We start from the raw sequence: 14,852 nt of genomic DNA, 5'->3' as shown, positions 1-14,852 counted from the left end.
TGCGGGGCACAGAGGCCGGCGCGTGCGGCTGGGCGAGGGGGAAGAGCGGCTGACGCTGGCGGCAGCTCCGCGGTCCCCGCACTGGCAGCGGAGCCCGGGGGACGCCCTGACCTTTGCCTACGGAGCCATCAATAACGGAGGCCGCGGGGCCGCTCCACCCCTGCCCTTCCCCCTGCTCCCGCGGTGCCCGCGGCCCCGCTCGGCGCCTCTAACGATCCCCGGCCGTCATCGAGGAACTGTCACATCCCTCGGCCGCGGTGCCATCGACCCGCACAGACACAGGTGTGATGGGGGGACGGGAGCAAGGAGACCCCGGCGGCCCCCTGGCCACCGCGGGCACCGGAGCGCGTCCCGGCCGAGGGCAACAAGGAGCTCCCGCCACCCACCCCCGTGCGCTTCCCTGCATTTCAGGAACTTGGGGAGAGCAGGGAGCGAAGGAAGGAAGGAAGGAAGGAAGGAAGGAAGGAAGGAAGGAAGGAAGGAAGGAAGGAAGGAAGGAAGGAAGGAAGGAAGGAAGGAAGGAAAAATGGATGGATGGATGGATAAGGGGTCGTGCCCAAAGTTGGCACCTCCCCTCCACATTCCCGGCTGCCTCCGATGAAAGCCCTGGGCCCGCAGCAGCTGATTGATCACCCGCGGAGCAGGGATTGATCAGGGATTCGGCCCCATGCATATTCCTGCTATCTGATAAAGGGAAATCGATAGCACGAAGAGGGATTCCTGCGAGGCCAGCCTCTCCGGAGGCAGCAGCCACCGCGGATCACAGCGTTTCCACCCCTGCCCCCCAGCAAACCCAGGTGGCAGGAGGGAAAACGGCTGGGGAGGGGGTGCAGGGCCGAGCATCCCCCCCGGGATGCGGGGCAGGGCGACAGGGCAGGGGGGACACAGGGTGCCCCACGTTCCCGTCCGCGGAGCGCGCGGGCCCCGGGCGAGCCGCCCTGTTTGCTCTCCAGATAAAGAGGCCGGAGCTCGGCCGGCCTCCCCGCGCTGGCCTCCCGCCCCGGCGCGGGCTCCGGCCGCACTCGCCCTGCTGCCGGCCCCTGTGTCCTGCGGGCCCCATGGGCAGCGGGGACGGCACCAAGGGCGGCAGGCGGCCGGGACAGGGACGAGGCGGCCGGGAGAGAGGGGCGGCCCGGGAACACGGGCAGGTGAGTCCTTGGGAGGCTGCAAAAGCAGCCGGAGGAGCCATGGGTTTGTGCGCGCCGTGCCGGGTGCCTGGTTCCGGGAGCCGTCCCGCACGGCTTGGGCACCCTCGAGTGGCCCCTGTGGGGCGCAGAGCCCTTCTCCGGGGGGGCTGTGCCCTGCTCTGGAGGATGGGGAAGGAAGAAGCGGCAACAACCGCGAGCTCCGGGGCTGGGCAGTCCCGTGCATGGAGGTCGGGATGCCCCCCGGGCACCCCCGGCTGGGAACAGCCTCCAGGAGGCCAAATTGGGCCCCTGGCACCGGAGGCTGCGGAGGCGCCGCTGAGCGGCCCCCCGGGAGCGGTGCCCTGCGGCGGCGCCGGCGCAGCCCGGCCCGGCGGTGCTGGGGAGGAGCCGGGTGCCGATAGCAGCCGGCGCCGGCTCCGATGGCGCTCAGAGCCCTTCCAGGAAGAGACTCCCACCCAGGCCCCGGCTCAGGGCTGAGGCACGAGGCTGAGCCGCTCCTGGTGGCCCAGGGCCGCCACAAGCCCCTCGCTGTCCCCTGGCAGCCCTGGGGATGGGACTGGGCTCTGAGGCAGCACCTTGGGGTGCTGCGTGACCGTGCTCAGGCCCCGCTGCGGCCAGGCCCACCCTGGGTACAAGCCAGGACATCCCCGTCCCCATCGTGGCACCACAACTCAGCCCCACGGGCCCAACACAGGCTCCGACGGTGACCATCCCCCTGAGCCCGCTGGGCGAGGAAGAGGAGGGCAGAGCTGAGGAGGCAGCCGCGCTCGGCAGGCCGGGGGCCGCCGCTCCTCCCGGCCGCGCGGAGTCGCAGGGACCGCGGAGCCGGCTCCGCGGGAACCAGCCCAACCGGCTCGCCGGCTGCGAGCGCCTGAGGAATGCCAAAGCCGCGCTCGCCCGGCGAGGGCTGGGTGCTCGCCCAGGGCTGGGCGCTCGCCGGGTGACTGCGCCGGTCCGCCCAGGCGCGGGGAGCAGCAGCCGGCAGCAGCGCGGCGCTCGGCACGCTCGGCACCGCGGGACGCTCGGCCAGCAGGTACATGGGGAGCCCCAGGATGGGGGGGACGCGGCGCTGGGCACAGCCAAGAGCCAGCGGGTACCAGGGGGGCTGTGGCAGCTCCGTCCCGGACACGGCATCGGGCGGCTCCAGCCCCGGCCTCGCAGGCTGCATCCCAGGACGCTGCTCCGCTCTCAACCCCGCTCCGAGCAGCAGAACAGCCCGGATGCCGTGGGAGCAGACGGACCCCTCCACCTGCACAGCCCCGCGGGCGGATCGGGGCTCCCCGGGTCCCGGCATCGCCGCGTCCCGCCGGGAAGCGCAATCGCCTGGCCCTAATTCCAAACCGGGGTGCACGCGCCCGGCTGTCCCATGGCAGCGGGTCCCTCGGAGCCCGCAGCTATGGAGCGCATCCCCACATGCCCAGGTCCTCGCAGCGCTGGCCCCCTGTCACCCCCTGAGCATTCAAAGGCATTTGGGGCCTTTTCCTTGGATGCTCCGAGCCCTGAATGGGCACGTGAAGACCCTCCTGAACTGCAACGCGTTCCCTTGTGGCAGAGGGCAACAAATTAGCTGAGCGGGTTGGCTTTGCCTGGACACAGGGTGATTAATCGGCCACGCCGGGCACCCCATCGCGATGACAGCGCTGTGGTTAGCAGGGCAAGGCCCGGCACTCGCAGCCTCGCGCCGCACCGTGAGCCCCCTTGTCACAGCGGGGAGCCAGACTGGCCGGGATCCAGCGTGGCCCAGGGCGCAAGAGGCAGCCGCGGCGCCCAGGGCCCGGGAGGAGCTGCAGGGAGACGGTTTGGAAATCTGGCTGTGGGCACAAGGCAGCCCGGGCGGCTGAGTCACCGGGGCACCGGGACGCCCGCGGGGCCACCTCGCTGGAGAAGCCCTTCGGAGGTGGCACGTAGAGCGGGCGGCCTGGCGAGGGGCCCCGGCGCGATGCGGCCTGGCCCTCAGCGCAGCAGGAAACGCAGCCGCTCCGGCCACGCGTGTGGGGCCGGGCGCCCCGCGAGCCGCCGGCGCCGCAGGCAGCGCTGAACCGGGCCCGCCACGGAGAAGGGGCGCCAGGCGGCGGCGCCGCGCGGGTTTCGCCAGCGAGGGAGGATTGCGCGGCGCCGGCTGCGGCGCCGGCCTCGCGGCAGCAACCCCCTTGGCAGGGCACGGCGGAGCCACAGCCACTCGCATCGCTGGGGACAAGGATGCAGGTGGCCGGAGCCCCATGTGGGGTCCACCACGGTCCCACAGAGCCCCATTTCAGCCACTTTCCAGCCTCAATCTAGTCCTGGCCATTTGCTTTGACCCCTGCTGATGCAAGAGGCAGCAGGTGCATGCGGGGACAACAACCGGCCCTGGTGCTGCCAGCTCGGGGAAACCTGCTCCAAGTTGGAAGGTTTTTGCCCCAGTTTCCACCTGGGAAAGCTGTGCGTTTGGCCCCTTCATGGTGGGGACGCCCCCAAGACCCCCTTTCCCTCCTGCTCTCGCCAGGTCGATGACACCAAATCACTTAATTAGGAGATGCCGCCACGCTTCCGGCCCCGTCACCAGCGGCTGCTTTGTCAGCTGCTTTCCATAACCCAAACACAGCAATAAAACCGTTCCGGGGCAGTTACGCCGCCTAATCACAGCGTCGCTGCCACGCGAGCCCAGGCCGCGTCCCCAGCTGAGCAGGACAGGGTGGCGATGCCGATGCCGAAGCGGGGGGCGCGGGATGCCTTGCTGGCCGCGGGCACCGCGCTGCCACGGGGCAGGAGCCCGTAATGAGTGTGGCTTGTTCGCTCACGCCACTTGGGCCCCGGAGCTAGACGGAGCGATGTCGTCCTCGCCCAGCTGCAATCGCCGCGGTCACAGGGGTGACGCTGCAAGGACGAGCCCAGCCCCGGGCCGTCCCGCCCGGCCCAGCCGCTGCGCTGGGGCTTTCGGGGCCGGTTCCTCTGCAGCGCTTGTTGAGCCGGCGCGGCCCAGCGCCCGCCTGACTCATGCCATGTTCGGGCCCGGCCCGGCCGGGCTCTCCGCGCACTCACCAGCACCGCAGGACACAGAGCAAAAGGTTTCAGTGATCCTGGGCTGGCCCAGGCTCTGGGACACAGCTGGGAGGTTTCCGCTCAGTTCCCCGGCACTGCACGGGGGTCCCTCCGCGGTGAGAGATTTTGGGGTATTGGTTAGTGCTGAAACTTTCTTGTGCCCATTCCCTGCAGCTCTGCCAGGCCCCGCACGGCCGCCATGGATTCGCCCTTCCGCCACACCAAGACGAGAGGCTTCGTCTCCAGCACGGAGCTGAGCATGAAGCAAGCGGCGCCCGTGGTGCCCGAGGCCCGGCCTCGCTTCCAGAAGGTCTCGCTGGTGTCGCGGAGGCTGGAGAGCTCTGTGGCCTCGCGGGGCCGGGAGGGCAGCCCGTCCCGCGTGTCCGTGCTGCTGCAGGCCTGGGAGCGGGAGATCGTGGAGAAGACGGCGGCGGCGCCGGCGGGGCTGGTGCAGCGGCAACGTTCCTCCTCCATCAACCTCCTCAAGGATTTCGCCCCGCACGGCCCCGTCTTCGCGCAGGTTTACTCGCCCATCCAGAAGCCGAGGAGGCAGGACGAGAGGGGGAAGGCGGCGGTGAGCGCCCGCGAGGTGCCCGTGCACCGCGAGAGCTACCTGCACGGCGCCCTGGGCCCTCCCCGCGCGCCCCAGCCGCCCGCGGCGCCGCCTCCCCGCAGCTCCTCGCCCACAGGGTCCCCCCGCAACGGCACCGGGGCCGCGGCCGGCGCCGTCCCAGGATCCATGTCAGATCCCGGCTCTCGGCCCGCCGTGCCCAGGGCCAGGCACGTCACCGTGCTGCGGGCGGGCAGGGAGGCAGCCGGCTCCGAGCGCAGGGTGGCGGAGGAGCGGGAAGCACCGAGTGGGGCGCCCGGCGCCGCGGGGACACCAGGGGAAACGCCTGGGCAGGAGGACAGCGATGGCTCCGACACGGCAGCCCCCAGCGACCGCTCCCCGGGCAGCTCGGAGGCTGAGAGTGTCTCCCAGGAGGAGAAACGCCCGGTGCAGGATGAACTCACCAACGGGGATGGCCACGGGAGAGAGCGCGACAGGCCCGGGGACCTGCAAAGCGGGAAAACCAGCTCCCGGCACAGTCCTGCGGAGGCAGCCGGGGCTGCTGTGGAGCAAGGAAGCACGGTGGAGCAGGGAAGCACGGTGGAGCAGGGAAGCACGGTGGAGCAGGGAAGCACGGAGCAGGGAATCATGTTGGAGCAGGAAAGCATGGCAGAGCTGAGAAGCACAGAGCAGCAGGGAAGCACAGAGGTGCAGGGAAGCACAGAGGAGCAGGGAAGCATGGAGCAGCAGGGAAGCACAGAGGAGCAGGGAGGCACAGAGCAGCAGGGAAGCACGGTCGAGAGGACCAGTCCCACTGCAGCCACCTCACCGCAAGCAGGGAGCAACACAGGAGCCTCTGAGAACCCCTCCATGGAGGAGAGCAGCAGCCCTGAGCCCTTCCCTGAAGCCCAGGGGCCTCTGCAAGCCCCCGAGGTTGAGCAGGAGGTTGGAGAGACAACGAGAGATCCCCAAGGAAGAGCCCAAGAGCTGGAGAGCGGGATGGAGCCGCCCGGGGCACCCAGCGAGCCGGCGAGCAGCCCCACAGCCGAGGAGGATGCGGAGCTGCTGGTGGACATGGAGCTCTTTGTGGACACGCTGCGCAACATGGAGCCCTCGGAGATGCGCAAGGCGCCCAAGGGGCCGCGGCAGCCGCGGCCGTGGGCGCTGGGCCGCTGCGCCGCGCTGCCGCCCATCCACGAGGGCCGCGTGGCGCCGCGCGGGCCGCAGGAACCCGCACGGAGCCCCGAGGAGGAGCCGGAGAACCCCTACGCGAGCCAGGAGAAGAGCCCCGAGGAGGAGATCGAGAACCCCTATATGAGCCCCGAGGAGGAGATCGAGAACCCCTATGCGAGCTGCGAGGAGACGCTGGCGGCTCCAGCCGCGCTGCGACGGGGCGGCCCCGCGGAGGGGAAGGCCGAGGCGGCGATGGCCTCGCTGCTGGGGGCTCTGCAGCGGGAGCAGGGCCGGCTGGGCCTCCCGCGGGCCTCCGTGGAGCCCAGCGTGCTCTTCCGCGGCAACGTGCTCAAGGGCATGGCGCTGCTCTCCGACTTCCTGGAGCGCCGCGCGGCCGCGGCAGACGAGGGCAGGCCCTACTCGCGCCTGGACAGCAGCGTGCTCTACAGCCGCTTCGTGGGCCCCGCGGCCGCCCCGCTCGAGGCGCCCGACGCCGAGGAGCCACCACCGGCCGACGGGCCCTGCCCGGATGCGACCCTGGCCTTGCAGGAAGGCCCAAGTCCCGGCCACGTCCCTCCCGTCGCCAAAGAACCTGCGACAAAAAGCGCCCCGTGCCCTGCAGACGTGCTGGTGAGTAAATCCCAGCACGCGCTCCTTGCTCGGCTCCCCATGCCAACGGAGAAGCTGGAGCGGGGCCCTGCACTGCGAGCCGCACTGGGATGGCCCTTTCCCTGGGGACATCCAAGAGGGGCCAGGACGCGGGTGCGAGTGGGGACGGTGGCTGCGTCACGCGAGGGCAGGGACCGCGCGGCCGCGGGGAGGAGCGCTCGGAGCGGCCGCTGCGGGAGGCACCGGCAGAGCGACCCGCGGCGGCCCCGCGCACCCCTCACACTGCTCCGGCCCTTTGCAGCAGGAGGACAAGGAGACCTCCAAGAAGATCAACGTGAGACCTGGCAAGGTGCGGGGGACGGGGCGCGCGGCTGTGGCTCCCGGCCCGCCGGCGCTGCGGTGCCAGCGCTCTGCTGTGTCGCCCCTTCCCAGATCATCCTCTTCTCCGAGCCGGGCTTCGCGGGCCAGAGGCGGGAGATCTGGGGCGACGTTCCCGACGCCACGTCCTGGGAGCTCTCGCACACCATCTCCATCCGCGTCATCCGAGGGGGGTGAGCGAGCGGGGGCGGCGCGGGGAGCGAGCCGCCCGCTGGGGCTGCGCTCCCGGGAGCCCAAGTGCCGGCCTGGCCTCCGGGCGTCGTTGCCAGCGCTCGTTACCGCGGCTCGTAGGCAGCGTCTCCCCGGCACACGGTGCTGCCAGCCCGGCGCGGGGCTTGGGGACGTGTCCCCCGCCTCTCCCACTGCCATTACCTGGGCTGGCCACCACCCCGCACACAGCCCCGTCTCCCTCGGGATGGGGTGACGGGTGAGAGCGGGACCGTCTCCCTTTGCTCCGTCCCCCCTCGCAGGTGGGTGATGTACGAGAAGCCGCGGTTCCACGGGCGCAAGTGCGTGCTGGCCGAGGGCGACGTGGAGATCGACAACCCCTGGACGGCCTACGGGCAGAGCGGGCCCTTCCGCATCGGCTCCTTCAAGCGGGTGGTGCGGGTGAGGACCCGCGCGGTGCCGGCACGCGGGGCGCCGCAGCCTGCACCGGGCGCCCCTCACGCAGCCCTTCCCCGGGCCAGGATTACCGCGTCCCCGAAATCAGCCTGTTTGCGGAGGAGAACGGCGAGGGCGCCCGGCTCACGTTCACCAACTCGGCGGAGGACACCCGCGTGCAGGGACAGCCCGTGACGGCCTCCTCCATCATTGTCCACTCGGGCCTGTGAGCGGGGGCTGCGGGCACGGGGCTGGAGCGGCGCTGGGAAGGGGCACTCCGGCATTTGGGAGAGCGTTTCCTGCTGTCCCCAGGTGGCTGGTGTACTCCAAGCCGTTCTTCGACGACGACCCCTACGTTTTGGAGCCGGGCGGGTACCCCAACCTAAAGGCGTGGGGAGCCAAGGACCCCTCTATCTGCTCCATGCACCCCATCCGCCTGGTGAGCGCTGCTGCCAGGTGGCAAACGAGCCAAAACCCTCTTTTCTTGAAGGAAAACGGCGCTGGGCCCCACAAGGCTGCAAACAGCCCTGCAGCGGCGCCGTCCCCTGCTGCCGCAGCCTCATCGGGCTCTTCTCGTTGCAGGGCTGCCCCGTGGTGGAGCGAGCCGGGGAGCCGCAGGTGAGCGCGAGTGCGGGATGCTGTGGGGCTGCCCGGTGCCGCCGCGGCTCCAACCCGCTCTGCCCCCAGGCGCTCATCTATGAGGACACCGGCTTCCAGGGCCGCAGCGTCACCGTGAGCCGGGACATCTACGACCTGCGGCGCCTGCCCGGGCTACCGCTGCCCACCGTGGGCTCCCTGCACGTCCTGGGCGGCTGGTGAGGGGACGGGTTTGGGGGATGCCCCACTCTGGATACCCCAGCAGTGCACGAGCCCTGTGTGTCTGCGTGTGCAGCTGGGTGGGCTACGAGAAGGAAGGTTTCCGGGGCCACCAGTACCTGCTGGAGGAAGGCGAGTACCACGACTGGACGCAGTGGGGCGGCTACAGCAAGGAGCTGCTGTCCCTGCGCCTCGTCCGCACGGTGAGAGTCCCCGTAGGGTCTTGCCCTCATCCCCCGGAGAGCCCTCTCTGTGGGCACCAGGCACCTGGGCACGGCCTGCGATCCCCCCCAGCTCATCACACACCAGCAACTCGGAGGCCGGAGGCAGCCCCGAGGTCCTTGGACACGCAGGAGGGCTCAGGGGGCTCCCCTGTCCCGCAGGACTTCTCTGCGCCGGCGCTGGTGCTCTTCGAAGCCATGGACTTCGAGGAGGGCCCCAGCGTAGAGCTGAGCGAGGCGCTCCCCGACACGCGGCTGGCCGGCTACGGCCCCGTCACCCAGTCCATCCACGTGCTGAGCGGCGTGTGAGTGCGGGGCCGCCGCAGCGGGTGCCCGTGGGGACGAGGCGCGAGCTGAGGGGCCCCGCGTCGCTCCCTCGCAGGTGGGTGGCCTACGAGGGCCCCAACTTCTCGGGCGAGCAGTACGTGCTGGAGAAAGGGGTGTACCGCAACTGCGAGGACTGGGGCGCCGCCGACTGCCGCGTCGCCTCGGTGCAGCCCATCGTGCAGGTGAGGGCACCAACCCCGCGCTGGCGAGTCCCCGCTGTCACCACGCGGCACGGCGCCGACCGGCTGTGTTCCCTTTGCTTGCAGGTCGGGGAGCACAACCTGCGCTTCGTGTCCAAGGTGAGGCGGTGCTGGCTGATGTGCGCAGCGGGGGACACCCTGGTGGGGCGGCAGAGGTGGCTTTGCCCCCATCTCACCCAGCCCCTTCGCGGCCTTCCCCAGATCCAGCTGTTCTCAGAGCCCGACTTCCTTGGGGCCCACGTCTCCTTTGAGGACGACCAGGACACCCTGCCCGCTGCCTTCGTGCCGTGCTCCTGCCGAGTCCGTGGGGGCAGGTGGGACACGGCGGGGGCGGCCGGGATGGGAAGTGGCCACGGAGGCTCCTCGGGGAGCGGGATAAACCCGGGGCTGGGAACCCTGCGGGTGCCCCACGCGGGTGGCTCTGGCTGCACGGGGAGGCTGCAAGAGCACGAGGACAGGCCCGGTGGCCATGGGGGCTGCAAGGGTCAGGCACGGCCCTGTCACCCCTGCGAATGCTCCTCTCTGCCAGCTGGACCCTGTTCGACGGGCCGGAGTTCACGGGGGAGCAGCACGTGCTGTCCGCGGGCGAGTACCCCACGCTCGGCGCCATGGGCTGCCTCTCCTCCACGGTCATCCGCTCCTTGAGGAAGGTCCCGGTGGTGAGTGCGGCCGCCCTGCCCTCCACCGGTACCGACGGGCAGCTCCTCCCAGCCGGCCCCTCACAGCGCCGGCCCTTCGCCCCGCTCCCCGCAGTTCTTCTCGGAGCCCTCCATCTTCCTGCACGGTCTGGAGTGTTTCGAGGGGAAGGAGATCGAGCTGAACACCGAAGTGCGGAGCCTCCAGGCCGAGGGCTTCAACAACCACGTGCTGTCAGTGCGCGTCAAGGGAGGGATGTAAGTGAGAGCGGCGCCCGCTCCCCAGGCTCCCCGTGCCCGCCGGCAGCGCCGGGGTGACGGCGCTCTGCCCCTCAGCTGGGTGCTGTGCGAACACGGCGACTTCCGCGGCCGCCAGTGGCTGCTGGACTGCACCGAGATCACCAACTGGCTGACGTACAGCGGCCTCCAGCACGTGGGCTCCCTCTACCCCATCCGTCAGGTAAGCGGCGCCATCCCAAGGGAGCAGGCGGCAACGACGGACCCCGAGACAAGCGCAGGCTGCTCCAGGAAGGATGGAGAAGGGGGTTGCCCCCACGAGCTCCACATGATGTGAGGGGAAGAGCAGCCAAGTGGGGGCACCCACGAGGTTGGCGGGCGGGAGGCAGCTGTGCCACAAGGGAGGCCCCACGGAGCAGCACGGAGGCTTTGGGGATGCCCGCGGAGAGCTCACAAGGAAGTGCCTGATGACAACGGCCCGTCAGCGGCACTGGGTGACCGGGGCAGGCAGGGCAGGGCCTCAGGAAACGGTGTTGACAGCTCCCGGCCGTCAAAGGTGCCGCCCGGCCGTCACTAGCACCCCTCTAATCCGGGCAGCCCGCCCCGCGCTCCCACCCTGGGAGCGGCTGCGCGTGGTGAAACTCTCCCCGTGGGCAGGTTGCACAACCCGCTGCCACCCCGCCGGGAAAGCTGCGACCGTGCCAGCCACCAAGGACAGGGCCACGGCCGTCACCTCAGCACGGCCGGGGACACGGCTGGCCTGGGCTGCTCAGAGCATCCCAACCGCAGCCGGGAGACCAGGTCCTCCCTTCCTGACGCCCCGACCAGCAAATCGATCCACGGGGCTGTGACGGGAGGGAGATGCCCAGGCGCAGAGCCAGAAAGCAGAGCCCAGGGGAAGAAGCGAGCAGAAAAAATCTCTCTTCCAGAGACGGATATATTTCCGAATGAGGAGCAAGGAGCTGGAGGGCTTCTTGTGCGTCCCCGACGACGTTGAGGACATGAAAGCAGGGCGCGTGGTGGTCTCGAGCCTGAGCGACCAGAGCAGCTTCATCTGGTTCTACGAGGAAGGACTGATCAAGAACCAGGTCAGGGCTCGCGTGCAACTGACGGCAACACAGAGGGCGCATGCAAACCCAAGGACACCGGGAGGCACCCGGCAGTACCTGCTCCTCCTGGGTCAAACCTGCTCCATGTCCTGCCTGGGCATTTCCCACCCTGGAGTGATCTTTCAGGCCTTAAAGCACACAGCCTCAGGTGACTTTTATTGCCCTGATCATGCCCACCTCCCACCGTTTTTCCAGCTTCGCCCACACTGCACCCCACCCAAACCCAGGTGGAGCTGACGGCCAGGGAAACCCTCTGTGTTCAGGGCCTCCAAGTCGCGCTAGCAGCCGTGGCAGGGAAAGCATCAGACAAGGACGAGGGATGGGAACGGGCTGACTTGGGGGCTGGGGTCCGTTCCAGGTTGCCCCCAACATGAGCCTGCAGGTCATCGGGCCCGCCGGGAAGGGCGCCAAGGCCGTGCTGTGGTCTGAGAACCGCGTGCCGCGGCAGACCTGGAGCATCGACTCTTCAGGACGGATCCACAGCCAGATGTTTGAGGACATGATCTTGGATATAAAGGGTGAGGCCCCCTCACAGCGGCTACTTTTCCAAGAAACCCCCAAAAGGGAGGGTTTGGCTGGAAGATGGAGCTCCAACCCCTTCCCACCCTCAGGAGCAGGAGGAGAAGAGACTGTCTGCTCACAAGGTACCTTCAGTCCCCCCCAAACCTTCATCTCTCCCCACAGGTGGTCGATCGTACGACCGGGATCACGCCATCATTTGGGACAGGTCAGAGGAAAGACCCACGCAGGTCTGGGACATACAAGTGCTATGAGGGGGCCGTGCGTGGCCCTGGCTCCGAGAAGCGTCGCAGGACGGGATGGGAGCGCTCACCAGCTCCTCCGCACTGCGGTGGGCTGCGTCTTCCCCGCACACACAGGACCCTGCGCAGCCCCGCAAGGCTCCCTTCCCACCCTGGCCCCTTGCTCCGAACTGTATTTATGTATGTGCGTACGATACGGCCCCGCTCGCGCTGGGCCAGCACCAGACGCGGGGTCTCTTTCTTGCACGGGGGCCCTCGCGCACCCCTTGCCGGGGCTGATACCCCAGGCCAGGACCTGACACCTGTGTGAACCCTGCAGCAGCCTGGCCAATGCCCCAACTTGCTCCTTGGGTACGAGCCCAGTGCCCTCTAGTGTCCGAAGGCCACATGCAGCACCTGGAAGCTGCTTTTAGAACACAAGGCAGATGCTCTCGTGCCACCCAGAGCAGCGTGCCCAGTCCCAGATGCCAGCACTCAGCAGAGCACCATCACACGTGGCATCAGCCTGGTGGTGGCAGAGCATGGGCTGGCAGAGTCCTGAGCAGCCCCATCCCATGGCAGTGTCAGTGCTAAATAAAAGAGGTTGTGGATGTATCAGTCCCTCTGGAAACTGGGAAGGGAGAGGGTATCACCAAAGCATGGATGGTGACCCTGGGATGCCTTCCCAAGTCACAGCACTGAGCAGAGGGGCTCCAGGCGCTTTCACTCCTTCAGCTGAACTTGCTTTGGTAGCCAATGCATCAAGATGACCAAGACATTCGTACCGAGGGCAGGGGGCTTCTCAGCGCAGGCAGCACTGGCATCATTACAGGAAACCACAACCTCTGCACTCCCTCCAAGTTCTTGGTGAGGCAAGCTGGATATTCCCATAGTCAGGAAAGCCAGAGCCACAGCCAGAGCAGAGCTGCATTTTAAAGGCACCCAAGTATCACAGCAGACCACAGGCGGCTCTCCAGGCCAGAAATACTGAGGGCAGTTGCAGCATAGAGGAGCCACCAGAGAGCTCTGGCTTGAGGCTAAACATCTGCTAGCAACCCTGCAGGGGAGGTACCACCAACCTCACACCCCACAAGCCCCGCAGGGGTGGTCCTGCCATCCTCACACCCCACAGGGGAGGTACCACCATCCTCACACTCCGCAGCCTCCACCCACACCGCCCCCATGCACCACAGTCAGAATAACGGCGCGCCTACCCAGGCCACCCTTATATAGCCCGCCCCTGTGACGCGGCGAACTAGGATAGGCCAGGAGCAGCCAGATGGCAGCGCCCCATTGGTGGGGAGCAGGAGCCCTGCCGTGCCATTGGTCGGCGGCTGCGTGGGATGGGGCGACCCGCAGAGGGCGCTGCGCGCGGCTGCGTCGCAGCCCCTGAGGTAACGGGCGTGGCCCCCGGTGCCGTCCCGTGTCCCATCCCCATGTCCCATCCTCGTGGGGGACAGTCAGGAAGCGCATGACAATCCCCCACCCTTGGCCCTGAGGACAGGCGGGCATGAAGGGCTCCTGACCCCAGCTCCACAGGCATTTCCCACACCTGGCAGAGACAAAGCGGACACGGGGCTGCGGTCCCGGCGTTTTATTTCTCGAAGCCTGGGCAGCAGCACGCCTGCTCCTGAGCCTGGGCGGGCAGCCCCACCTGTGGCCAGAGCACAACGAGCCGGGGTGGCTTCGCCAGCACATTGTGAAGCGTCGCAGTGTCAGCGCGTCTCGCCGGCACCCAGGGAGGGGAGCTGGAGCGCGGTGCCAGGGGCCCGTGCAGGGCCGGCAGAGCGAGTGCAGAGCAGCTGGTGGGCCGGGGAGAGGGACTGGCAGGTGGGAGCACTGGCATCATGCTGGCCGGTCCCCACGGTGAGTGTCCAAGGAGGGCCCAGGGCCGCCATCCCGGGGTGTCTGCGCAGCGCGGAGCAGCAGGCCAGGGCGCTCACCTGGGCGTTTGCACCCAGGCTCAGTACAGCCGCAGGAGGAAAGTGGTAGCCAGGCCCAGCACCAGGGAGACGAAGGCCATGCTGCAGCTTGGGGCGGCCAGGCTAGCAGGTTTTGGGGGGGCGGGGGGAGTCTTGCTTGTGTCCTCCACAGTGTCGCCCTCCGCCCAGCCCAGTGGCTGGAAGAGCAAATGGGAGAGTCAGGCACTGCTCAAAAGCAGGCTGGAAACCCCCTCATCGCCCCTCATCTGGGGGGCCTTATGCCACCACAACAGCCCCTCCCTGGGGACAGGGACCTGGCCCAGCATCATGCCGCAAGAAGGGTGAGCCCGTGCTGTGACCCATCTCCAGTGTCTGGAGCACAAACCATGCCAGCCCCGAAGCAGCTTCTTGCCCCTGCCCAGCCTTGTTCAGTTCAGGTGTCCTGAGGAGCAAATGAGGCAGAAACGAATGCCCAAAGGAGCCCAAGGGCAGCCCCGTGGCCTCTGCCCATGCCTGAGGACATCCCTGTGTCCCTTCCCCACAGGAGAGGAGGCATCTTAGCCCCGGCCCTTTCTCCCGTGTCACATACAATTCACTCGCTGCTTCTCTTTTCTTTTAACCAAAGGAGGCTGTAAAACAAGGGCTTTCTTCATGTTGTTCCCTGTTTCTAACCTGCAGGCGCCTATAGAAAGTGGGAGGCAGAGGGAGAGCAGCTGCCTCCGCCCCTCCAGACCACTCTGAGGAAGCGGATGAGGATGTGGGGGCTTGGGAGCCCCACGGCAGAGGATGTGGGATGGAGACACGGGGCTGGTAACCCCCTTGTGATGGAAAAGGAAGGCGGGAGGAAAGAGAACCCCCTTCCTTGAGGCACTGTGGGGTAGTGGCAGTTGGAGCTGCTCTCAGCACTGGCAGGGAAGTGGTGGGGGCCAAGCCAGAAGGACCCAACGGTTGCCGCAATCTGAAACACTTGCGGTTATCAGGACACGAAACGGCAAGAGAACCTGGATGGTAATTTGAGAACAGTCTCCTTCCCTCTCTAAAGCCCTCTCCGTCCCAGTTAAAGGCATTTACTTGAATTCCTCCTGCCCTAGCTGTACGTAACTCTGCTCGAGGTGTTTGGTCCTTCCTGGGGATTAGTGAGCAGCAGGTTATAGCACAAGGAC

General features: G+C 68.2%; 1 protein-coding gene across 1 annotated transcript; it reads left to right on the top strand.

Moving 5' to 3' along the window:
* Window positions 1-4,368: 4,368 nt before the first annotated feature.
* On the top strand, window positions 4,369-11,800 carry CRYBG2 (crystallin beta-gamma domain containing 2). Its single transcript, XM_088531021.1, has 20 exons — window positions 4,369-5,283; window positions 5,482-6,522; window positions 6,803-6,850; window positions 6,934-7,052; window positions 7,350-7,488; window positions 7,569-7,708; window positions 7,795-7,921; window positions 8,065-8,100; window positions 8,170-8,297; window positions 8,375-8,501; window positions 8,682-8,824; window positions 8,902-9,028; window positions 9,113-9,145; window positions 9,248-9,360; window positions 9,576-9,705; window positions 9,800-9,939; window positions 10,018-10,141; window positions 10,848-11,006; window positions 11,386-11,545; window positions 11,712-11,800. The coding sequence occupies exons 1-20, from the start codon at window positions 4,369-4,371 to the stop codon at window positions 11,798-11,800; spliced, it is 4,038 nt and encodes a 1,345-aa protein (XP_088387147.1).
* The last annotated feature ends 3,052 nt before the right edge of the window (window positions 11,801-14,852 follow it).

This window comes from Tinamus guttatus, unplaced genomic scaffold (assembly GCF_059628265.1).
Source record: "Tinamus guttatus ecotype Peru unplaced genomic scaffold, ASM5962826v1 Tinamus_guttatus_pri_ptg000397l, whole genome shotgun sequence".
Taxonomy (NCBI): domain Eukaryota; kingdom Metazoa; phylum Chordata; class Aves; order Tinamiformes; family Tinamidae; genus Tinamus; species Tinamus guttatus.
This window is presented reverse-complemented; position numbering and strand designations above follow the sequence as displayed.

Coding starts and splice junctions, on each gene's coding strand:
- CRYBG2 (XM_088531021.1), top strand. CDS start 4,369: ATGGATTCGCCCTTCCGCCACACCAAGACGAGAGGCTTCGTCTCCAGC. Junction 8,502..8,681: donor CCCTGCGCCTCGTCCGCACG/GTGAGAGTCCCC, acceptor CCTGTCCCGCAG/GACTTCTCTGCGCCGGCGCT. Junction 11,546..11,711: donor CATGATCTTGGATATAAAGG/GTGAGGCCCCCT, acceptor CTCTCCCCACAG/GTGGTCGATCGTACGACCGG.